At 45.8% G+C, this 25,461-nt stretch overlaps 1 protein-coding gene across 2 annotated transcripts; it reads left to right on the top strand.

The window, feature by feature from the left end:
- Positions 1-1,301: 1,301 nt before the first annotated feature.
- Positions 1,302-24,558, top strand: LOC101156054 (protein bicaudal D homolog 1). Of its 2 annotated transcripts, none has more exons than XM_023952546.1 (11): positions 1,302-2,244; positions 7,157-7,369; positions 7,542-7,694; positions 12,121-12,419; positions 12,538-12,688; positions 15,012-15,512; positions 15,591-15,769; positions 16,795-17,185; positions 17,263-17,457; positions 21,005-21,156; positions 22,572-24,558. In XM_023952546.1, exons 1-11 carry the CDS (start codon positions 2,026-2,028, stop codon positions 23,455-23,457), a joined length of 3,339 nt encoding a protein of 1,112 aa, XP_023808314.1. In that variant the 5' UTR covers positions 1,302-2,025; the 3' UTR covers positions 23,458-24,558. The 2 variants fall into 2 exon arrangements, with proteins under 2 accessions (XP_023808314.1, XP_023808313.1); XM_023952545.1 differs by having other exon boundaries at positions 7,539-7,694.
- The last annotated feature ends 903 nt before the right edge of the window (positions 24,559-25,461 follow it).

The raw sequence follows: 25,461 nt of genomic DNA, 5'->3' as shown, positions 1-25,461 counted from the left end.
TGAACCAAATGCCCAGTTGCCTGAACCCACTGATTGCATCGAACGTTCCTTTGGCCGAACCATAAGTACTTCTCACCTGTTTAGACACGACTTGGCAACACATTTTCATTGTGATACACCCGTGCTGCATAAAGGTGTGCACAGGTGACAAAAGTCAAACACAAAGAAAGCACAGGTGTCCCCACTTGAACACAACAACTCAAAACTGATCACACTTGTGGGAGAACATATAAAGTAAGCCAGTTCAGAGAGCACTGGTTTGTGAGGCCCTACAATGGACAGAAATCTGAGAGGAAGAGTTCATGGTGGTTGAGGTGGTCAGCAAAGACAAAGAACAGTAACATCTCATGAAATCAGAGCTACTGGGATCGACAAAGTGCTTGTCCATGGGATTAGCATGAGGGAGGCTGGACAACAGGTACAACCAAACGCCAGTAGATTCACTGTGTCCACCATGATCCGAAGATTTAGGGTAAAGAACAGGTAAAATGCCTTTTATTGGCATTATAAGTAAATGTTGCCAGAAATTACTGTACCACTGAACTAATGCACTGTAATATTGTAATATTGTAGTGGAGGGTTGGTATAACAGTTTGTAGGCCTAGAATACCGTGTATTCTTTTTGTAACTACACAAGTCACAAACGCTCGTTTGTTTTTACAAGTGCTATGTGTAAATGCTCAAGATTTTTTTTTCTATTTTTGTACAAGTTTTCTGCAACATGCATTGAGCCTACAGTCAACAATAAACTTTTATTTCTCCAGCTTCATGTCCTGAGCATTGTGTTTTCTATTTTTCCATGTAGTGTTTAGTGATAGTTCAATGTTGCTTTTAATTTTGACTGACTCGGGGCACGATTTCACAGCAAAGTTTAATTTTGAGCAGAGATTGAACTGTTTTGAGGTGAAAATTTTGGTTTTGCAAAAAGAGTTTGACGTTTTGTGACTGTGGCTTGAAAATTTGGTTTTGTGTTCAGTTTAGAGAAAAGGAGAGCAGCTTTCAAGAAAAGTGACTTAACAATCTAGAAAAACTAATAGAAGAAAAATGAAAATGAATAGAAATATTAGAATAACATGTATTGGGAATGAGCCCTAAAACGTGTTTGTGATGGTGATGGACAGACTGACAGATGAGGTTATACAGGAATCCCCATTGGATTAAGATGTTTGCAGATGATATTGTGATTTTTAGTGCGAGCAGAAAACAGGTGGAGGAGATGCTCAAGAGGTGGAGGTTTGCCCTGGAAAGGAGGGGAATTAAGGTTAGCAGCAGCAAGGTGTGTGTGAATGAGAGGGACCCAAGTGGATGAGTGAGGTTACAGGGAGAAGAGATATAGAAGGTGGAGGATTTAAGTATATCTAGGGTCAACAGTTTAGAGAGTAACGCCATGTTTTGGGGCCCAGAGTCAGCAGCACTGAGGAAAAGTCAGGAGTCAGAGCTGGAGGTAGCAGAGATGAAGATGCTGAGGTTCTCTTTGGGAGTGATGGATAGGATCAACACAGTAATCTATGATTCATGTGCTGGCTGCTTGTGACTTTGCAGAGCAGAAATGCAGTTTCGTTTATTTAGCAACAGTTAAAGTGTTTGTTTTGAGGGTTGTGGGTGTAATTTCGGATTAAAAATGGATTTCATATTATTTATTTTATCCATGGAATCCTCGCAGACCAGAAGATGAGGGATGGAGGGGTTGGGAGACGGCAGTGGGACCTGCAGGGGGCGCACTATTTTCTCTGGCAGTAGCCCGCGAGCCACCACTGCCTTGCTCCGCGGCAGTGGGCACAGATGGCTTCCCGGTGCCGGTGAGTAAGCAGAAAAGCTGTGGGGGGGCCGGACCATGACAGAGTGCACCCGCGGCAGAGGCGCGCGGCCTCTGCGGTGACGGCGCGCGCAGCATCGCTTCATGGTTTTTCGCTGAGATCATCTCATCCTCCGCGGGGCTGCTGCTGTCGGCCGCAGGTGGTGCTCCTCCGCCGGGGCTCGGTGGGGTAGGGGTGAGGCTGCGGGGAGGGGGACTGGGCAGGCGCCATGGCCGCCGGCGGAGCGGGATGCGCGGACGCGGCGGAGCCGTACCGCGCGGAGGTGGAGCGCCTCGCCCGGGAGCTGGCGGAGGTCAGCCGGGAGAAGGTCCGCGCGGCGGAGTGCGGCTTGGCGGTTCTGGAGGAGAACCAGAGCCTGAAGCAGCAGTGCTCGGAGCTGGAGGCCGAGCAGGAGGCGCTAAGGCAGGAGCTGGAGCTGCTGCAGGAGGTGAGTCTCAACTTCATCATCCGGAACGCACGCGCTCTCATCGCGCTGCTTTGGTCTAACAGTATTTGCAGGTGCGCACGCGTAGAGGCTTTCATAAGAAACAAACAATACCTTTTTTCCTCTACATTAGTCCTCTACATTAGATCTGGTGTGAAATTCTTCAGCTCCTGAACCTTCTGCTTCCTCCAGTCTTCATCAGTCAGCCTCCTCATCCTCACTCAGCTGAGCCCTGCTCTCTCCTCCAATGTGGGTGTCTGTTGTGATACCCAGACCAGACAGATGAAGAAGGGGCCCTCTTCATCACCTTTGTGATGGATGATTACAGTGTTCATCACTGCCACCTCCTTCACTCTCATGTTTACGTGGACGGCTCATCTAAAGTCTTCTTCCTGCTTGCACACGTCCTCGCCCTCATCTTCGTCACAGACACGAGTCTCCGTGTTTACGTCCACCTGCAGGTTTCTCTCTTAGACCACCCAGCTTGTTGCTTACCCCCCCCGGGCTCAGCACCATCTTCTCACCAGTTCTCCTTTCCGTCGGTTCTTTAGGCTCTTCAAGCCTGCAGAACACAGCAGGGATGTTCAGCTCCCATCTGACTCTGCCTCACCCCACCCCACCCCACCCTCCTCTTTGGGATGGTTGTACCCACAAAGCTCCATGACAGAACCAGGACAGATGATGAAGATGAGCTGTGCTCCTGCCAGGTTCAGGAGGGGTCACGGGCTGTCGCTTTTTCTAAGAATGAAGGGACTCCCGCTGCTTTGTTCTGTTTTTATTGCGACTGCAGGCTAAGTTGCTGCTTCAGTTCTCAGTTGTCGATTTTTCCGTCTGTCATTTTCCGGCCCGTCTCCTGATGGAAGGGCCGGATGTGGAGGACGGACACTGCTGAAAGGAGAGTTTTCCTGAACGCTAGTGGATTCCTAGGAAAGACGAAGAGAGAGAATCTTCTTTTATAAAAGCCGGTCCGTCAAAAATGTCCTGCTAGAACACCCCCCACCCCCCCACCTGACCCACGCAGGCGCTCTGAGGTTGACCTCAGCGGGAGCATCCGTGGTTTGGTGGGTGGGAACGCTGTGGGACAGGAGGAGGGGATGAAAAATGCAGCATCAGAGGAGCTAAAAACAGAGGCGCCCATGGGAGCGCTCACTTACTCCGCTGTGACGTCACTCAGCCAATGGGACGCCTCGTTGGTTGTTGTCATCAGACACTGACCCCCCCACACACACACACGATGATGCTGGTTTATGATTGAACGTCCGGGTCCAATCACAGCATGTTGCTTTTAAAGAGGATAAATCCAAATTTACTGATGTAAGTCCACTAAAAGTGTTTCATGTGTTTCAAAGTCCCGTTCCGATCATCTTTTGATCTATTTTCAGAGCCTTCCCAGTGGTCTTTTTCTTTCTGTTATGACACTTTTAGGCAAAATCTGAAAACCTGGGTTGTTATAGGGCATAGTTTATGCAGTAGTTCATTAGAATTTCACGTCAGACTTGTTAGCGGAGCCAGCCTGTGTTCATTTCCCATCATGCCCTTGTTTGGACCCTCTCCCACTAGCTTACAGCCCTTCTCAACCCTAACCTAACATTTTCGGTGCAGCAAAACCTGCAAGCAACATCAGAGCTGTCCCGACGTACAGTTTGGATCCAGATTCCAGCTCAGACCAGGAAAACGGAGATTCTATTTGTCTGCAGGGGGATGCATCGGAATGGAGCGGAGGGGGGACCTTGTGTCCTGCCGATTGTAGGCAGGAATTCTGTCCAGGTGTGAAACTGTGGATCTTTAAGACCCACTCTGATAAAAATAGCATTTTTGGTGTTTTAACATGTTCTATCGATTCTCTATTCTGATGATAGAGGACTTTTATTAGAAAAATTCAGCTTAAAATTGTCATTTCTGAGTTTCTTTTCTCAAATGGTTGTGAATCAGGAGTACGTCGAAAACGCGCTGGGGGGCCGGAGTCTCCCTGCTCCGCTCCATTCTGATGCATCCACCTGCAGACAGTTAGATCCATGAACGTCTTTGTTTTCCTTTGGGGGTGTGAGGGACTGTAAGCTAGCTGGAGAGAGTGGAAACAGATGGGTGATGGAAACACGCCAACAGCCCCGCCCTCAACTCAAAGGTGAGTTTCTAATGAACTCCTGCCGCCCTACAGAAACTATGTTCTAGTAAATGACATGGGGTATTTAAAAGAAAATTGGGGTAAAACTGCATGATTAGTATTAAAGCATTCCACTGGGAACGCTTTGAAAATATATATTTTTCAGACTAGGTGAGGTCTTTGTCTGATTTGAATTACATGTCAAATTTGGCTTTAATTACTTGAATTGTATTGAGTTCCTCTCCATCAAACTGTAAAGGAAAGCCTTAAATGGCGGTGATTTAAAAAAAATAGCTCATTTTAATTATAAAGTCAGGGTTGTTCTGTTTTTAAAAAGTTGATGCAACTGCCTGCGAAAATCCAGAATGCTAGGCCATGCTTAGTGACTCTGGACCTGATATATACATCATTCTGCGCAGCCATTCAGAGCCAGAAGCGCTAATGCAATATGATGTCCCTATGTAAAGTTTACATTTCTTTTTGCGAATGTGTTTTCATCCTCACGTTTACTGTGTTGACGGGGAAAGTTGTGTGGGAGCAGAGCGACGGCAGTCAGAGGAGGACCACTCTGTCAGCCCAAGACAGCATCAATTATTAATTCAAGATAGAGAACCTTTATTATCATTGTTTAAGGCACAGGGAAAATGCTGAAGGTACACAGTAAGACGTGGAATGAAGGAGACATGCTGAAGTAACTGTAACCATAGAAATAAAAGATCAGAAGGTAGTGTGCAAATCAACTTATATTATAGTATACAAGTGTGTTAGACCTAGTACACCTGATATTGTGTATGTCCAAAACAATTATCAAAGCCATTCTGTTTTAACTGAGACATCAACTAAGATATATGACACAATTTAACCTAAGATTTAAACCAAGACGGAGCCTAAAACATAAACTAAGATGTATACCAAAGCATCAACTAAACTAAAACATATACTAAAATGTACATTTAAATGTATAGTAGAGCCTAAATTTAGAATGAATACTGAGATGTCAATAACTGATTCAAGATTAAAGCAAACTACAAAATAACTAAGATGCTTCAATGTGAGATGATCTGTAAAATACTACAAAAACTGCAACAACAAAAAACGACAAACAAAGGCTTAAATTACTGTGTAATTTAAAATGCGTAATAAAATATATACCCTTAAGACGTAAATGATAAATTTTGATGAGACATAACCATTGGCTGTGAGTGGAAATTTGACTAAGTGACCCCTCCCCCATGGCGTCCCAAACAGGAAGTACCTGCTGGCTCCAAGGAGCCAAAATCCCATAGACTTCTATGTAGAAATAAACAGCTGTTACTCAGTCATTGTATTAGTCAGGAGAACCATTCTTGATCTGATACCATTTTTTAACATGTTCCTCATAATCCTCCTTTTTTTCCCCAAGATATTTTTTCTTTATGGCTAGTTATTTAGGTTATAAACTGACCAATCAGAAGCCTCAGTAAAAGCATGTGGTGCGCGCTGGCCCCCACCTCCAGTGTTTTATTGACAGACAAGCTTAATCATGATTGGCAACAGTCGTTGACAAAGAAACGTTGACTCAGACCGACTCGGACCAGTCACTGTCACCTGGCTCCAAATGGCGGCGGCGGCTGTAACGCGGAAGGATGCCGACGGACTCGGCTTCATACCACTGGAGGAAAGGCATTTTCTGCGGGTGACAGCCACTCTTTCCATCTCTGCAGTCTATGGACATAGCCTAAGTTCCATGATGGACAGGCGACTTGTCCAAGGTATCCTCTGCCTTCGCCCTACAGTGGCTGGGATAGGCTCCAGCAACCCTGTGTCCCCTCAAAGGGATTAGAAAATGGAGACACGTAACTGAAATTGTAAACCAAGATGAAATCCACTAAACAACGTAAGGATAAATCTAAGACATGGAACTAGAAAAACAGCAGAGACATTAAAGTAAAATAAGATTTAACTTTAACCAAGAACTACACAAAGGCATGAGGGAAATTGCTTAAGGCTAAAATGTTTACTGCTGTTTAAACAAAGACACAAAAACACAAACTACCTAAGGTAAGATGTTAAAGATTACTTGGCACACAACATGAACTAATATATGAATGAAGGTGTGAATCATGTTGTAAACTACAATACGGTGTAAACTATAAAGTAAACTGAGATGTAAACAAAAATGTGAATGGTGATGAAAACATGACAACAGAAACTTCTTCATAAACTACAAGATATACTACAAAGTACACCAAGACGTAAAGAATAACATAAAATAACATGTAAGCTAAACTGTAAAGTAATGCACACATGTTAACTGTTAATTAAACTTAACCTAAAATGTAAACGAGACGTACGCTAAGATAAGACAAAAATTAGGATCTATACTAGGATGTAAACTACAATATGGATGATGATGTACACTAAAAAGTAATTCAAGATGTTATCATTGATGTAATTTAAGGTGTAAATATATAAAATAAGGATGTAAGTAACATGTAAAACTACAAAATCATCTTTTCATCTAAACTGAAACAAACTCTAAAACATTGTGATGTAAATATTTACTGACGCGTGAGATGAGATGTAAACTACGACGGGACGACGTTTTATTAGGTTAAATGAACCTTTAGGTTTCCATGCATTTACCTCAGAGCTGAACTCGCGATGGAGGACTTCCTGAACAGGCTTAAAACATTGAAAAGGCTTTGAAGGGATTATTCCATTCCTCTGGATTTGATGCTTTGTCCACGGAGCTGTAGTTGAGTTTGTATATGCTGCTCTGGGCGAAGAAAAAAAAATCGGACCCCCATCTGTTTTGCCTTCTCTGTTCAGGCATTCGGCCAGGCCTACTCCATCCAGAGGAAAGTGGCTGAGGATGGGGAGACCAACGAGGAGACTCTGCTGCAGGAGTCTGCCACCAAAGAGGCCTTCTACGTGGGACGGCTGCTGGAGCTGCAGTCGGAGCTGAAGCGCAGCCGTGCCGCCGCCTCCAGCAGTCAGGCTGAAAGCGAGCACCTCGGTTCGGTGCTGCAGGAGCTCAGAGAGGTACAGTCCTGCCGCTGGGGAGACGAGGGTTGCTGTTATCTCACATGTCTCAGGTTGAAGTACTGAAACAGGAAGGAGTCCTTGCTACTCTGTGGAAGCAGAGTTTGTGCCGGTGGGGGCGCCAGAACCCCACCCATGTCAGCTCACGTCTCCTGTGCTTCTGTCTCAGCAGAGCAACCAGGTGCTGGAGCTGCAGAGGAGCCGCATGCGTGAGGAAATGAGAGAGTTCAAGCTTCGAGAGTCGCGGCTGCTGCAGGATTACTCTGAGCTGGAGGAGGAGAACATCTCTTTGCAGAAGACGGTGTCGGCGCTGAAACAGAGTCAGGTACCATCATCCCTCACACCGTCACAGTGAGACAAACTTCATCTAAGCTCTAAAATTCCCGCTCTCATCATCTTTTGATCTATTGTCAAAGCGATCCCAGTGTTTTACTCATGAATATGTCTGTGTTTTTCAACACCAGTGTGCCGTGGGAAATTGCCCTCATTAACTGATCTAAAAACATTTTCCATCTCCAGGATATCAGCTCTGTGTTCATCCAAACAGGCCCTGATAAAACACTGAGTAGTTAGGAATATGAAAGATCATAAAATACTTTTTTCTTTGTGTTTATTTGATTCTATTAAAGACACTTTGATAATAATGACGGTACCACGATTCAGCTGCAGCTATAACTGTTTTAGGAAAAGTCCCGCCCCTTAACCTGTCTCCACCAATCATTCTTGAAGGCTTAATCACATGTCATCAGTCTGACCAATCAGAAGTGGTTAAAGTCTCCACTTCCTTGTTCCGATTTAGCTCGTAAAGTCGCTCAGTTTTAACATAAATACCAGCTAAAGCTCGTCTTTAGCGGTGTAGCTTTCCGCGGCATCCGGTATCAGACCGTGGAACAAGTGAACAAAACAATGAAGCTTAGAGTCTGTCTGCGTTCAGCGGCTGTTTGCACTACATCTCCCACGATGCATTGTGTTAAAGTGAAAGCGTCTCAGTTCACAATTAGTCTTCCTTGTTAAACGTCTTGAAACCACATCGAACACACATAAACCAGTTTTTAAATCTTCTAACTTAACTTTTATTACATCTTTTAGAAAAAACAGCTGCAGCTTCCAGCTTTTTCTGCCACAATTATCACAAAAATGCATGTGAGATTGTGGAGGGACTGTAGATCAATACAGACTACGAGTCTCTCCTTTTTTCTTATTTTTTTTTATGCTGGTGTGCCGCGGGATTTTTGTCAAGGTTAAAGTGTGCCGTGCCTCAAAAAAGGTTGAAAAACACTGGTCTAGGACATAGTTTCTGCAGAGCAGCAGTAGAAATTTATCTCTGAGTTGTGGCGCTAAGCAAGCCCGCCCCATTTTCCGTCACCCATCTGTTTACAATCTCTCCCGCTGGCTTACAGCCCCCAACAGTCCCAACCTAACAGCAGCAGTGCAACATCAGAGCTCATCCAGCCGTACAGTTCTGATCCAGATTCCAGCTCAGACCTTCATGGATCTGTTTGTCTGCAAGTGAATCCATCAGAATGGAGCAGAGCTGGGAGCTTGCATTATTTTATCTGCTCCTAATTCACAACAATTTGAATAAAGAAATACCCAGAAATGCCATTTTAAGCTTCATTTTGCCAATGCAGGGCTCTAGACTAAATGTTTGCACTGCTTGCAGCGGTGGGCCTAACTTTTTTTTTTTTCTTAGATGCACCAACACAACCCTTTGGTGCACCCACATTTCCAACCACAAACTCAGCCGTTTTACACGGTCACTTTGCTTCTTTTTTCGCTGTCAATTTTGGCAGTAGTGACTTAAAGATAATTAATTTACAAACTGGTAAACATTATTATTTAGTGATAAATTAAAGGAAAAAGGTATGTATGTAAACATCTGAGAATGAATGAGATCAAAAGAAAGTTAATTAAAGTTGAAAGTGCCAAAGAGGTTGCAAACGGAACATTTTATGACTGTCTTCCATTCCATCGGATGGTCATCTCCTGTAGGTTGGCCTTCTTGGTCTTTGACCCCGACTAAACCAGTTTGCCTCCCTCTCTGCAGCATTTTCCAGAATTGGCCCTTCCATACAGATTCCAATCTGATTCTAATCCACTGTGTCTGAATGACGGAAGGATGCCGTCTAGAGCAGGGCTGTCCAAACTTTTTTTGGTGAGGTGAAAATGGGTGAGGGGCCAGACCCTTATAATAAATTATAATAACAAATGAATAATTTAACAAAACATATTTTTCGGAAATGGGATATTTTTCATTTCTTCACATAGAAAAAAATCGAACATTTTAGCCCGAATTAATGGTAATTCTGGAATTTTTGAAGAAGAATTAAACTGGAAAACGTTTGTCAAATTTAAATCTGGGTTCGTATGAAAAGTTTCCTATTATTCACGATTAAATGCTCCCGGTAAACTTCTAGATTTGAATCACATCAACAGCAAAATTACACAAATAGTTATCTTATTCAGAAGTACTAACCTCTGTGGTTTTGATCAGAGAAACAAATAAATCTGTTCTTCTAGTTTGGTTCTTCAGGCTCTGATGGTCAAATAGCCACATGTTAAAAATGGCCCCTTGTAGCCAATCACAATCAAGCAACAACAGTTTTTGCAAAATGCTGAGGGCCACATATAATTGATTTTATGACAGGGGCCTGCGGGCCGGTGGAAGTGTGTGCCTCACTTGTCCCATCGACCACACTTTGGACATGCCTGCTCTAGACTCTGATTTGATTCTCTTCTGCTCATAAAGGTCCTGTCTCAAAAACTGCAGGTGACACAGGTAGGACCAGCATAATGCACACAAGGTGCAGGATGTTCTAGAGAAAAACAGTAAAAATGCCTCAAGAACATCTGTTTCATGACTGGGTCTTTAAGATTCAAGTTGGTGAACATAGTTTCACTTTTGAACAGAATTCCGGGTCTGCAGGAAACCTGCGGCCGCAGGTTTCCTGCAGAAGATTGCTCTTCAGGAGAGTTTACTCATGGGAGTCAGTGCATCAATGCAAGCCTGGACAACCTGGAGCTCCCAGGCCTTAAGGCTGGTCCAAAAGGCTCCACTGAGAAGTACTCAGAAAAACAGTTTTCATCTTCATTTTCTCTCTATATGTCCTCCATCATCAGAAACATGTTGAAAACACCATTTTCATTGGATTGGGTCTGTGGTCCAACAGCAGCTCCAGCATCAGTGTTTTGCTGCATTTTGGACTGCAGTTCAAGGATCAGTTCATTCAGAGTCTGATAGGGGTCAGAAGACGCTACCACTGTGACCGTCTCAACAACACACCTACAAAAAAGAGCAACAAAGAAAGAGAAGCAGATGGCCCTACCCGCCAATTTGAACTGCACCTTAAACATTTAGGGCCCCTTGGTGGGGAGGGTGTTTGGACATCACTGTGAGTAAACAGGAGATGTCCTCTCAGGACCCTAGCCGCCAATTTTGAGTGCACCCCTTTAGTACACTCACCCTTTACCCCTCAAAAATATACTTTCCAACACACATGCACGCACGCACACACACATGCTTACAAACACACACACATTGTACAAGGAAGGTGGGACCTCGGACCATCTGTCCCCTACCGCATCCCTGGTAGGGGGTACCAGGCATATGGCAACGGTGGCCGTGTTCCTTGGGTGCGAGGCCCTCTCTCCACGTGGGGAGAGGGATCCCTGTGCTCTTTAGCAAGACTGGGGGCTGGGGTTCACATCACATCTGAGCCTGGGGGTGTCCGGGTTTCTGTGGTGTGGGTTCTGGTCCATGCTCTTGAGCGCTGACCTTCTCCAAATTCCATCTATGGGTGAGCCTGGTCGGGCTGTGGTACAACTCTCCTTGTGGACCCTCACTGCTCTAGGGCATCTTCTTCCTGGGCAGGGGTGGCCGGCCCCTGCCTTGCCCTCACCTGGATTGATCGTGGACTGGGTGGGCAGTTGTCTGGAGCGTAGGGCGGGTCTTCCTTGGGGGACCTGGCCTGTGCCCGGGGTCGGAGTGGGGGGATGCCCAGAACTCTTGGGTGGCGGTGGGGTGCTTGTCTGGGGCTGGGGGTGCTCTCCTGAGATGGGGCCCTGCGTTTGGCCCTACCGGCGCGGAGAGGGGCTGCTCTCCTGGTTGGGCTGGGGCTTGCACTCTCTGTCCCCCCGTTCCTCCCCGTTCTCTGGCTATGGGGTCGCCGTGGCGGTACTGCTGGCCCTGGCTGGCTGCGGGCAGTCGTTTTTTATCTGCTGCCGTGCGGGTGTTTCGGGGGGACATAAAGGACATAAAGACCCACTTGAGGACAGGTGCTACGTCACCTTTGTGCAAATAGTTTGCATGACTAAATGAAATATTTCACATGTTGGTTGGGATGCAGAAGTATGTGTGTGGGAACATCAGTTGTGTTGTGATGTGAACACGTTGATATGTTTTGTATGTGGGCTTTCTTGGAACCCACAGGTATGTTTTTGGCATTTGGGTGTGTGTGTGAACTGGCCCCGCCCCCTTTTTGGATTTATTTTACTTAGAAACCTGACTGTAATGATTGTAAACTTCCAGCACTTCAACCTCCTGTGTATCAAATGTTTTAGAACCCCTATTGTAACAGTAACATCTGTCTGCTCAGCTGTTGGACAAGTTAAAAAAAAAAAAAACAAGAAAGGAAGTGAGTAAACACAGATCATGACTCTTATGTTTTTTAACAAAATGACAATTACAAATGTTCCAACAGGACAAAACAAACCTATCAGGATGTGTGCCTGAAGGGATTGATTATGTCCAGGTGGAGTACGAAGGCCTGAAGCATGAGATCAAGGTCCTGGAGGAAGAGGCGGAGCTCCTGAACAGCCAGCTGCAGGAGGCGCTGCGCCTCAAAGACATCTCCGATTCTCAGCTGGAGGAGGCGCTGGAGTCCCTGAAGGTGGAGCGAGAGCAGAAGAAGCACCTCCGCAAAGAACTGCTACACCACCTGAGCATTTGCGATGTGGCCTACACCGGCAGCGCACACCTGGTCTTCACCTCCGCGCCCCCCAGCGGCAGCGCCACCCCGACCGCTCTGCTCTCCCCAGAGGAGCCCACGAGGTGGAGATTTTTCACACAAAGCCCAAACAGGCAACCGAACACGGCGTCACATAGAGTTTCACTTTTAGATGAGACAGAACCAGAAAACATCTGAACGGTTTCTGCTGTCCTGCTTCAGGTGTAATGGCCTCCTCCAAGGAGGAGGAGCTGCAGCTTCTGTGCACAGGGCCAACAGAGAGATCCGGAAAGCTGAGGGGGCCGCGGGGGTGGACCTCTTCAGCGAGATGAACTCAACAGAGATTCAGAAGCTCAAGCAGCAGTTGATGACGGTGAGTGTGGGCCCTGAAAAACAAAGAAACTCTTCCGTCGGAAGGTCAGGACCAGAACAGCAAACGCACAAGCTGCGTCACTCTGAGACAACCAGCAGGGGGCGCAGTCCAGTGCGTTTGTGTGCGTGTCAAAAGTTCAGCTTCTGACTTAAAACATGACAGAACATGCAGAACCTTCCTACTGGAATGGTTTTGGCAAAGACCAACCCTGGCCGGTGATGGAAACGAGACTGTTTTTTGGTAGGGATGTCCCGATCCGATCACATGATTGGAAATGGGGCCAGATCAGGTGCTATGTGACTGATGTTGTCTCCCGATCAGTACTTTATTCTTTTGATGACCAGGGCTTTATATTTCAAATGTTTTGTTCCAGACAAACACTCTACTAGAAGTCTGCACATCATCATCGGATCATGACATTTCATTTGAGTCGCTAGTTTGAACAGGAGGGGCACAAAGATTCCGACATCTGGGTTCAAAAACCTTCAAAAAAAAGTTAGAAACTGATAGCAAGTGTCTCTATTGGGTTGCTTTAATGCCAACCATGACCTACAAAGGCCTTTAAACGGAAAAAATGTCAGGCTTTTGTTTCTTTTGAACGAGAACGGCGCTCTCCTTCCTGCTGCCGACAGACAGACTGAGACGTGATGTGGGAGAAGAGGATTTAACCCCTTAAGACCTTTTTTAAATTCTCTTCTCAGGGCTCCAGTTAAGCAGAATGAACTACTGTGGTAAGAAAACCCCAAAATGCGATGTCCACGCTTGTGGTTAAAACAAAATAAAATTAATAAATGGTTACATAAAAATGAGCTAGTCATGAATACTTATCAATATATTTACGCTACAACAACTATTTGGAGATATGAGTCACATCTGAAGATCCTAACACATGACTGATCATCACCTATTATTAATACAATTACTGTACTTGATCGTTGAAACCATTTCACAGAAGTGCTCTGTTAAATGATAAAAGAAGGTCAATAAAATAGAAATAGGAAAAAAACAAAAGAGGATCAGGACTCTGTATCTGCAGAAACTCAAAATCTGTGCGCATGTCCTGAACCCTGGCAATGAAAAAGGAGGTATCGTTTTCCTCTCTTAAACCTTTATTGCCTTAAAATGCAATTAACGTAACAAACTGGAACATGTCTTGAGGTTGGGCTCAACGTACAAAAGAGAGAGACAAAAAAAAAAGAAAGAAGACAAAAACCCGGGGCAATGTAACAGTAAATATTCAGGGATTCAACAAAAATCTGTTCAAAAGAGCAAACCCTCTTTTTGTCAATTTTCAGCTATAGTTGGGCTTTCAAATACTCCATCAAATAATCTTTGTGTCCATTGAGCTTTCGTTGGTAGGCGGGGCTTAAACCAGTTAAGGGTGATGATCTTTCTGAACAGTCTTTTTAGAGAGAGCTTTTAGTTTTGCTACCAGCTTCATGCTTAGAGCAAACAGACAGGGAGATAACGTCCCAAAGGGAGAATATCAGTGCAACGGTTCTTTACTCTGACCCCAAATTTAGGCTTTTTGTAAAACATTTTAATCCATTCGACGAAGACATCTTTAAAACCCAACTGGCTAAGCAATTCTTTCAGAAATAACAAGTCTATCCGGCCAAATGCCTCTTTGGTATCTAAGCTAAACATCACTGGGACTGTCAAATGCTCGTCGGTTGGCAGTGAAGCCTGTTTGGTGTAGTTTAATCGGGGTTTTGATACATCTCTGGACTTTATTTAGCTATGATCAAACTTTCATATTTACACATAAGAGACTTATTGGACGATACAAAGTGGACATCCTCTTTCTCTTTCAGCATCACTCTAATCGCTGCTTCCAACCCCACATTCATTTATTTTTAAAGCATAGTTATATACTTTATTTAACATAGTTTGGAAAAGCCTTATAGTATCCTCCTGTCAATTTTTTTGTACAATTTTTTAATTTAGGAACAAGCTTTTTAATGTCTTCCTCCATTATAGGGTTTACCGTCTGTCTTCACCTGACTTCATGTGGCCATTTAACCGATTTCAGGAATGCCTCAATCTTTTCCTTTTTGTCTGGTAGGCTCATATTGTTTTTAATAACAGCTGGCAATCACTTAAGTGATGCAAGGTTTCTGTTTTTTTTTTCAATTTGGTGTAACAACTACTTGAACAAAATCAGAAAAAGCGGCTGTCTGGACTGCTGATGCACACCGTGTTTCCATAAATCCACATTCTTGTTCCAAAAACAAACTGGAGACGGCCTTTTCTCAAAGAGTTTGACTCCCCGCTCCGTTAATCTTGTTGACTGTCTCCTATCTTCCAATGCTGCCATCCTCAGGTTGAACGGGAGAAAGCAGCACTGCTGAACAGCCTTCAGGAGTCCCAGACTCAGCTCCAGCACACACAGGGGGCTCTGACCGAGCAGCACCAGAAGGCCTGCCGCCTACGCCAGAGAGTCCTGGCTCTGTGCCGGCGTTCCCGGACCGACCCAGAAGCTGAGAGCTGCAGCAGCTCCAAGCCGAGCCTGGACGAAGAGCAGGGCAAAGACGAGGGCGAGGCAGAGGAAGAGGAGGAGGCTGAGGAGGAAGACAGCGAGGTGCTGAGCAAAAGCCAAATATTTTCATACCAAACCCCTGGTTTGGAAATTCTACAGGTCAAATACCGTGTGGCTGTGACCGAGGTGGTGCAGCTCAAAGCGGAGCTGAAAGGCCTGCGTGAAAAGCTGGCAGTGTGTGAGGGGGGGGGCGCAGAGGAGAAGCCCCACCCGAGCAACCAGATCCAGAGGCTGCAGAGGCAGGTTCTGTTTCTGGAGAAGAGCTGCCGGGACGGACAGGAGAAGGTAACGCCGCCCTTCCCGTGTGTCTTCTATCACACCAAAAAAGATTTCAGGTGACACCCCCACCGTCTCTCCTGTCAGAGCTCGGCTCTGGAGCTGGAACTCCAGGCCGCTCAGTCAGCAGCCAGTGAAGGCCGGGCGGCCCTGAACGCAGCCCAGGAGGAGCTGGTGACTCTGAGCGAGGAGCTGGCCCAGCTCTACCACCATGTTTGCCTCTGCAACAACGAGACGCCCCACCGGGTCATGCTGGACTACTACAGGTGGGGCTGAGCTCCGTGTGGACGGATGTTCAGCTGTGGGGGATGAGTCTGCTCTCTTCGGTGCGCAGAACGCTCCGTTTTTCTCCACCATGATGGTCAGAAAAACTCAAAGTTACTAGAGAAGTTGTTAGAGAAAGTGGTTTGAGGTGTGGGGGCGTGGCCTTGCTCCAAACTATTTAAACAATGGGCTGTAAGCAAATGTCACTGGTAGCATGGAGTTGATAGCAGAACGATTTTCCTTTTCTTGAGGTACCTTGTTGATCACCTTCTGGCATATCCCTTGAGGGGTCCCCATCAGCTTTCCCTGATTTACACAGGTGGTTTGGCAGAGATTTTTTACGCCGGATGCCCTTCCTGACACAACCCTGTATTTTATCCAGGCTGGGGCCTGGTACAGGGGGGGACCCCCTTGTGGAAAGTGATTTTTTCCCCCCGACATTTCTAGAATTTCGATAAAATTTTGCGTATACGTTTAACCCTTGTGCTATCTCGTGGGGTCCAGATGACCCCACCCTTACATTGACGTGTTCTCCCTACCATGACAAAGGTGGATAAAGGTGGAGATTACAAATCATTGAAGAAAAAGGTTCAACGCACTGTCTAGTGGGGTCATCTAGACCCCACAAGGGGTAATGGAAGCAAACAGCCACTGTCATGGTCACTGAGGTCAGACAGGGATGGACATGGTCAGCAACAACACTCAGGTAGGCGTTGGAACCGTGCTCAATCGGTACTAAGAGGCACAAAGTGTGCCGAGAAAAATAGCCCCCACACCGTGACGTTGTCTGGTCTGAGAAGTCTGGATTTCTGCTGTGACATTCGGATGGTAGGGTCAGAATGTTGTTGGCGTCATCAACATGAAAGCATTCTGCCTCGTATCAATGGTTCACGCTGGTGTACGTTATTACATTAAACATTATTTATATGTTATTTAATAAAATAGTATATTATTAAGAATATTTATATTTATAAATTATTGTCGTTGTTACTGTTGTGCTCTTGTTGCCCCCCTCCTTGTCTTGCAGGCAGGGACGGGGTCTCCGCAGCATCAGTGCCAGCCTCAAAGCCGTGTCGTCAGACAGCAGCAAAGTTCTCCTCACGCCTCGCCTCTCCAGGCGGCTGGTTGCTGCCGCCTCCACGACCTCCTCCCCTGGGGGGTCGAGGAGCCCCTCCGCGTCTCCGTCCAAAGAGCCGCTGTCGGGAGAGGGTGAAGGGGAGGACAAGGATGGGTGCAGGGAGGGTCTTCAGGCTCCGTTTGAGCAGACCCTGCCCCCCTGCACTCCCCCCACCCGATCACCCAGCATCAGTGCCTCCTCATCCTCCTCGTCTTCATCGTCACCCGCCCTGGAGCCGCATGGCGAGCTGCGACGGGAGCCCATGAACATCTACAACCTGAACGCCATCGTTCGAGACCAGGTAGAAGGCAGAACTAAGGGGGCGGGGCCTGTGGAAACTGGTCCATCTTGTCCTGAGCTCCTCCTCTGATATTCCAGGTCAAGCACCTGCAGCGGGCAGTGGACCGCTCCTTACAGCTCTCCAGGCAGAGAGCCGCCGCTCGGGAGCTGGCACCTCTGCTGGAAAAGGACAAGGAGAGCTGCATGGAGGAGATCCTGAAGCTCAAGTCCTTACTGAGCACCAAGCGGGAGCAGATCGCTACTCTGAGGCTGGTGCTGAAGGCCAACAAGCAGGTGAGTGGGGATGCATTCATCCGTGTGTGCGATGCGCACAGGCAGCAGGGCAGATGGGAAAGATTTTGATGTGATGATGTGGGTCAACGGGACCGGGAAGACCATGTGAAGCAAACAGCTTCAGTGGTCTGAACAGAGACGGATCTGCTCTCTTTGCTTCACTGAGTTGCTGATGATTGTCACACACATTCATGCAGGTTCCTGAGGGAAGGGCCCATTGAAGTGATGATTAAGGGTTCGCTCTATTAGCAAAAAGTAGTCTAAGTGTTTATTTAGTCTATACTAAAAGTGAGGCAGTATACTTAAAGCTTACGTTCTATATACTATCTATACAGACATATTGTAGACCTTAGAATGTTTTAATTTAGTCTCAGGAAGTATTCAGTTATACTTCCTACACTAAACATATATGGCTTATAGGAAAGGTCTGCAACCTGTGGCTCTTTGATCCCTGCTTCGTGCCTTCTTGGCTTTAAAGAAAAACACTGATAATTGGAATAGATAATCGATTGTTTATCTAAGTTTTTATCTTTGGTAAGATTGTAAAAGGTTTATTCTAATGAAAGAGTAGTTTATTATCAGAATAAACAAAAAGCACATATTATGATCTATGATCATTGACGGAAATTGTGCAGATAAGATGGAAACACGACCATTTCGGAAAAAAACTGGCATGTATGGAAAAAGGTTTTTTGTGCTTGGAGGAGGTGGTTTTTGAGGCGTATCCAGATTGACATATTTCACAAAACCGCAATGGAAACACTTTTAAAAAAATGAAATGAATCACGTGACCAACAACCGGATGGCAACGTGCTTCTTGGTAGAACCGGCTGCCGTGGGCAATGCACAGCGGGCGCCACCAGAGGTCCCAAAGCGCCAGACAGTTCATCAAAGGGTGGGCGTGTCATGTGGAATTGTCGGATCTACAGCTCCTCTGGAAAATCACCATCCACCATTTCACAAAATGGCTTCATCCTTAGCCCCTCCCACTTGTAAGGAGCTCGACGCTCCATTACCTGAAACGTCTCCTTTGATAGATGATGATGAGCGCGAGAGCCGTGGCAGAAATGTGAATGGATCTGCTGTCAATCAAAGTATTGTACACATCCGTTACTGTGTTTTTGAATGAATTATCGCGTGAGCTGGTTGGTGTTTATTTGCAGAATTAGGATTTAATGGAAACAGTGTAACTGGGAAATTGTTTTTTTTTTAACATTTCTAGAATTTAGATAAAGTTAGCATAAGTGTGATGGAAACACACACAACTAATGTAGCGTTGCTGTTAAGAATGTAAAATGTATTGTTGTATTTGAATGTTTGGATTTTCCTTTTTTATTAGATTCTACATCAATGTTGTCATGTTTGCATTTAATAATAATAATGATATAATGATAAACTTTATTTGTATAGCACCTTTCGAGACCTCAAATGACCTCAGGGACCTGCTGGGAGTGTCCGGCTGCAAATGGTCTTTAATGTAGTCCGGTGCTTGGCTATTATAATAAATTAACTAAATACATTTAATAGTCAAGGGGGGAAAAAAGGATAACGTCACACCAAAGTCATAATGAAGGAAAATGTCATGTTTGACTTTCTTTCTTATTTTTATTTCAAGTCAATCTGCTACAGCTTCCACCATCACAGGGTGGAAGCTGTAGCAGCTGTATCAATATTTTCTATTGATTTAAAGTCTTTAAGTTTATAAGTTTAAATCACATTATCACACCAAATCATAGTTAGTATGTTTTGTTTTTATTGTTTTTTTAATTCATATATTTAATTCATATATATATATATATATATATATATATATATATATATATATATATATATATATATATAGAATCTATATACCGTAATTTCCGGACTACAAGCCGCTACTTTTTTCCTGCGCTTACAGCCCTACGGCTTATTCAGTGACGCGGCTAATTTCTGGATTTAATTTATGGATTTAATTGGCGGCCGCCAGGCACGTACCGTCGAACTCGGTGAATAGTTTGAATTCTTTATCTAACTCCAAGCACAAGGCATTTATATTCAACACACATCTAAGCAGCCAAACAGCATGAACTTGACTTCAGGTCTTAGACACTTCAGTCATGGTTCAACAAAACGAAACACGCATGCCCGGCCGCATCCCAGAATCCTTTGGGGCCATTAGACCCAACGTGCACGTGATCGCCGCTACAATATGATGAAGCTTTCAAGTTAAAAGCAATCGTTAAAAGCAGCGTAAAAAAGTCCACCGTCACCAACGGGTTTGGAAAAGCCGGTTTGCTGCGTGACGGAGAGAACAGCGCATGGAGGTAATTTACACTCCATTTACGGTTTCTAAGGAAACCGTAAAAGCGGAATTTTGCTTTGAAAAACTCACAGCCTCCGTGTGAGCTGGAGACATCTTCTCCTGCTGATTGAGCTGCGGGGCCGATGGCAGTCTGATGGCTCCCACACGTAACAACGCACCCGCCCCTCATACACAAAACGTACAGTTTTAAGTCCGATTGCTTTGCACAGAAACGATTTGCTCCATCCACCGGTGCAATGGGGACGAAGTGCTCCTCCTTGAAGCCGCCCTGGCCAGAGGTGTCGGAGTAGATAGGAAGGGGAGACAAGGAGCGCGCGGGGCGGGAGCGGAGCGCAGAGGCGTCGGCGGAGTGCAGAGGCTTCTGAATTCTGACGCACGCGCCGCACTGAGGCGCGCGCTTTTCAGTTGCCGCTGCTGTATTTTACCGGTGTGTTTTTTAACCAGCCCTGTTACTCCCATAACGCTGCCGCGACACAAGCGGAAGGAGAGCTTTACCCGTTCACCCCTCCATCCACTGCTGCTCATTCTTAAACACGTACAACAGTGTGGCGAGCCGGGCATTGGCCCCGCCTTTAGCCCCTAAGACTCATGGGAAATGTGGAATCGCGGATGTAAATTTCCTCATCATAACTGAGGGATGTAATGTTGATTATATGGTTACTGTTTGTAATTTTATGTATGATACCTAGATTGTCAATAAGTAAAAAAAAAATGAAATAAAAACACCATAACTGAGGAACTTGTGAACAGAATAGAGGTCCATGCTGTTTGACAGATGTCGATACACTCAAATACATGAGCCTGAGGCAAAGCTGGCACCACCCACAATGTGTTAATGAACTGCAATCACTCTGGGATGCTGGCCGTGATCTGTCAGAATGACGATATCGCCTAACACATGCGCGGCTTGTACTCTGACGCGGCTTGTGTATGTAGAAAACTAATTAAACACGTGAAAATGGGTGGGGGCGGCTTGTAATCGGGTGCGCTTTGTAGTCCGGAATTTACGGTATATATATATATGAATATATGAATATTACCCATTTCCAACAGCCTCTTCCATTGCTTTGTTCAACTTTGTCTAACTGTCTGAGTCCTGGATCAGTTTAACTAACCTTTAAATGGAGGTTCAGTACTGCCTTCTGATCGAGCCTGTTTCTCACTGCCTCCGGTTTGGACGTTTTTCAAATGTTATTATTCCTAATAATTTCACGTGTAATTCTTGTGGACGTGTTCTCCCAGACAGCAGAGGTGGCTCTGGCTAACCTGAAGAGTAAGTATGAGGCAGAGAAGTCCATGGTGACCAACACGATGACTAAGCTGAGGAACGAGCTGAAGGCCCTGAGGGAGGACGCCGCCACCTTCTCGTCTCTGCGAGCCATGTTTGCCACCAGGTGAAGACCACTACATTTACCTGTTTATAGTGTTTGTTGTTGCTGTCAGGTAAACAGGAATGTTTTCAACAACTTTGGGCTGACACAGCACCAAATCCCATCAGATGATGTTTGCAGTGTCTAGCTACTTAGAACTGAAAGTAAAGATAATTGGTTTTTACCAGAGTTCTCCCCCTCATGGCACTCTTCTGATCTTTTAAACATCTTTCAAAGTTTCACTTTTGGTTCCTTTCATCTGATCGAGGTTCCTCCTCAGACGGAGCTGCTCGGTCTACAGTCGGGCTCACGCCAAATAATCTGTACCGATCCGTTCCAGATCCCCATAGTTCTCCCACTCCAGCCTCTCACTGCCTGTAATGATCGGGCTCTGAGTGCAGATGTTTCACCTCCATCCAGCAGGTGGCAGTATGCCCCTTATTTCCTTAGTTACATTTTTCTGAAACCAGCTCTGCTTCATGTCAGACGTTTGCTTCTGTAAAGTCCATTAAGTAGGGGATAAAGGCCGACAAAGTGTTTATATCAGAAATTAACGCACGCCAGGAAAACCTGAACCATCTGACCCTAACCCTAACCCGCTTATACCATGGTCACTTACAAAATAAATAAATATTAAACCAATTATTAGGGCTTTAGTCTTGTTATTTTTTATATTTAAGTTGTTTTTCACAAGAACTGGACCATTTGATACGTATTGCGACGTGTTGTCATGGTAACGGCTGTAGAGTGCATCAACCTCACTCTGCAGCAGTGGAGGGAAGTGGTTCATACACGTAACGTCATGTTTAGAAATAAAAAGCATCGTTTCAGAGGGAAGGTTCACTTCTTAGTGCTTTTTTTGTCCAAATGATGAAGTAAAAATTGGTTTCAAAGAAACAAAGTCCAGAGTCTAAATTGTTTAAATTCTCCGGGGTTTCACCTCCTCATCTGCTGCATCCTAGTCTTTAAAATGATCAAATTCACCAAGGAAACCATAAAATCCCTCCTGTCTTCTCTATTCTCATGTTGATGGGATAAACGGTGGAATAACGCCAGTCCACCGATGTTCATGTTTGTGTTGTTCTGGTTACAAACTGCCGTTTACAACAACACAATAATATTAAACATTCGGGCTATGTGACCTGGTCTTCTTTTTTCGTTGTTCATTATTGCTTCTTAATGAACACTCTGCAGCCAATCAGAATCGAGTATTCCCCCAGACCATGGTATAAGCTAAGGTGTTACATAACTAACATCTCAGAAGGCGTGTTCAGGGCCTCAGTCCACTGAACCAAAGTCCATGTCTGCAAGCCGACCTCACCACGGTTCATCTAAACCGTGTTCTAGGATGGAGCGGCACAACCAAAGGAGATGAACCAACCGGACTCCTTCTCACTGGTGTAACCGTGGTAACTGTGTTACCTGTGCTGTCCGTGCAGGTGTGACGAGTACATGACACAGCTGGATGAGATGCAGCGGCAGCTCGCTGCGGCTGAGGATGAGAAGAAGACTCTGAACTCGCTCCTGCGCATGGCCATCCAGCAGAAACTGGCCCTGACGCAGCGCCTGGAGGATCTGGCCTTTGACCAGGAGCAGTCCCATCGGACCCGCGGGAGCAGAGGGACTCGTGGAAAGACAAGCACCCCCAAAGCCAGTCCTTCGACTTGTGCCTCAGCGTCTCAATGTTCTGTCACAGTTTCTGGACACATCCCCAGTCTCACCTCAGCTGTTTTTCACGATACTTCTGCCCCCCTAGAACCCCCTGGTCCAGCCGTCACCTCCTCCACACTCCACACAACCCCATCCAGTCCATGTTCTTCATTAGTGTCCTCCCCATCTGGCCCTCCGGCGTTGGGGAGCCCTCAGCCCTCCTTTCCTACCACACAGAGTCCACCTTTGACCCCGTTGAGGTTGGCTTGCCCCCAATGGACAACAGGGGGGCAGACATTTCTAATCGACTCCAACAGCTTCAATGTCAGCGTTTCCCACTCCATCTCATCCACCCCTCCATCTAGGTCCACATCGCTAGGCTCTGCCCCCACCTTCTCCTATCGGCCCCCTGTTCTGGGGGTCAGGCGGTCCACTTGGAGCCCTGTCCCCCGGACTCGGCCCCTGCCTGGCCTGACGCGCTCCTACTCTCCTTCCTCCTCCTCCTACTCATCCTCTCACTTCCCGTCCCACACACACGGATACCACGGCCCCTCCCCCTCCTTCACCTCCTCTAACCCTTATCTATCCTCAGGTAACCCCCCCCCATTTAGCCACTCTAGCCGCTACACCCCCCTCTACCCCCGATACCACAGTTCGTACCGGCCCCGTGAATGACCCTGAATGTTGGACCCCGGCAGCTAGCCCTCTCTTTGTGTCACTGAAGAGGGGGAGGCTCCCAGAGGGTGGGGGGGGGGGGGGGTTCAGTGGTTTCCCGCTGGTCCGGTCCCGTTCTAACCTGTGCCTACGCCTTGGCCGATGGATCGTGAATGTTCAATGACTTAGCTCAGGGATTCGACACGAGGAGCACAAGCGGCCTGCCTTCCCTGTCCACAGAGGGGCGCTGACACAGAACAGTTTTTAGCTTTTAGGTTCTTCAGGTTCACACCACGCATGCATGAAAACACACAGACACATTTCCGGAGGGGGGGGGTGGGGTGGGTGAGTAAGGGGCATGAATGAGAACAGCAACGTTTTAACATCCATCGTTGTCAAACAAACGCTCACAGCCTCTTCTGGGCTTAATGTCATAGGGGGAGGTCCCAATTCCACCTGGCCCCAGCCCTGCAATATCTCAAAGGTCCTTTTGGACTTATGGGGGTGTCCTGATACTCTCAGCTCTCTGTTTGAAGGGATCATGCCAAATACTGCTTTCCTGAAACACAGGAAAAGGAAAAACTTTGAAGAAGATGAAACAGTCTGGCTGTCTGCCTACTCCCTAACATACTAAACAGTTTGGGAGTATTTAGTGCCCTGGATTTTAAAAGCAGTTTGTGTTATAGGGGACTGGTGGGTGTGTGTAGGACCCAAAACACAGGAGACCAGGCAATAAAACATTTAATAAATAAACTTAAACATGACAAAAAACCCGGAGAACCAAAAAGGTAAAGGCAAAGCAGAACAGATGACCTGACAAGGTGAAACTGAAAAGCAGACACTTTAATAGACTGAGAGTAACTGACAGAGATGAAAACAGCTGTGGACGATTCACATCAACCAGGAGTGACCGATAGAGGAACAACTCAAAACACCACAAAAACCAACAACACAACCCAAAAACCAAAGAAAAGCACAGAATCCGTACAATGCTCACTGCTGCTTTCTTTATTAACGCCAACTGTGACGTCAAACATTTCCCGAAATAAAACATATTAACCCTTGTGCTATTTTAGATGACCCCACCCTTACATGGACGTGTTCTTCCTACAATGACAAAGGTGGATAAAGGTGGAAAGATTTCCTGTAATCCATGGACACCAGTGAAGATCACAAATCATTGAAGAAAAAAGGTTCAGCGCACTGTCTAGTGGGTCTAGATGACCCAACTCCCAACGTTAAAGTGCCTAGGATAGAACAAGGGTTACACATGAACATTTTACAAAATCTATTTATGAATCCACTGTGTTTTAATTATTTATATAAAATAATCAAAATACATTTTTTGCACAAGAAATTTCGCAGTGCATTGTGGTCTATATTTGGCAGTTTGGTGAGCATTGGTGCACACTTTTGTAGAGACTTCTGGGAAAATTCTAAGGCAATGTAATATGGAGTTAATGTTATTAATGTCTTGTAGACAGAAAGGAATCCAGGAGAAGAAAAGGACTCGAATCCAGATGTTTGGAGAACCAAAATATTTAATAACAAAAACTCACCACAAGTTGTAACAGTTGTAGATTCATAGAGAGCATCAGGTAGTGAAAGAACAGGAAGGACTTCAGACACAACCTGAGACACAAACAAAACAACAGGAGATGACAGAAGGCCTTAGTCACATCCACCTGTCCAGGTGCTGCAGGTTTTTGGGTTGTTCGGGCCTGTAGAGGTCTGCATCTAAAGAGGAGCACAGGCGGTTCCCCCAAGGCTCGTACGGCCACCTAAAGGGACCTCATGAAAATGGAACGGACCATTGTGTGCCGATCATCAGCTGATCATAACTTTCCTTCCCCTCGGCTTCATCAGGCTCATGTGGCAAGAGTATCATGAAGTATTAATAAGGTTAATGGGAGTCACACGCACTAATGACGTACGGGTGACGCTGCTGTGCGATGACCTCACGCCACACTAGTCATTAGTGAGGTGCGAGTACCAAGTCCTTACTCACCCAAATGCTTTACGCAC

This window comes from Oryzias latipes, chromosome 23 (assembly GCF_002234675.1).
Source record: "Oryzias latipes chromosome 23, ASM223467v1".
NCBI classification, from domain to species: domain Eukaryota; kingdom Metazoa; phylum Chordata; class Actinopteri; order Beloniformes; family Adrianichthyidae; genus Oryzias; species Oryzias latipes.
This window is presented reverse-complemented; position numbering and strand designations above follow the sequence as displayed.

Bases quoted from the DNA above. Each gene is read 5' to 3' on its own strand.
- LOC101156054 (XM_023952545.1), top strand. From the start codon at position 2,026: ATGGCCGCCGGCGGAGCGGGATGCGCGGACGCGGCGGAGCCGTACCGC. The intron at 15,513-15,590 runs GTAACGCCGCCC...CTCTCCTGTCAG, and splicing joins GCCGGGACGGACAGGAGAAG to AGCTCGGCTCTGGAGCTGGA. The intron at 21,157-22,571 runs GTGAAGACCACT...CTGTCCGTGCAG, and splicing joins CGAGCCATGTTTGCCACCAG to GTGTGACGAGTACATGACAC.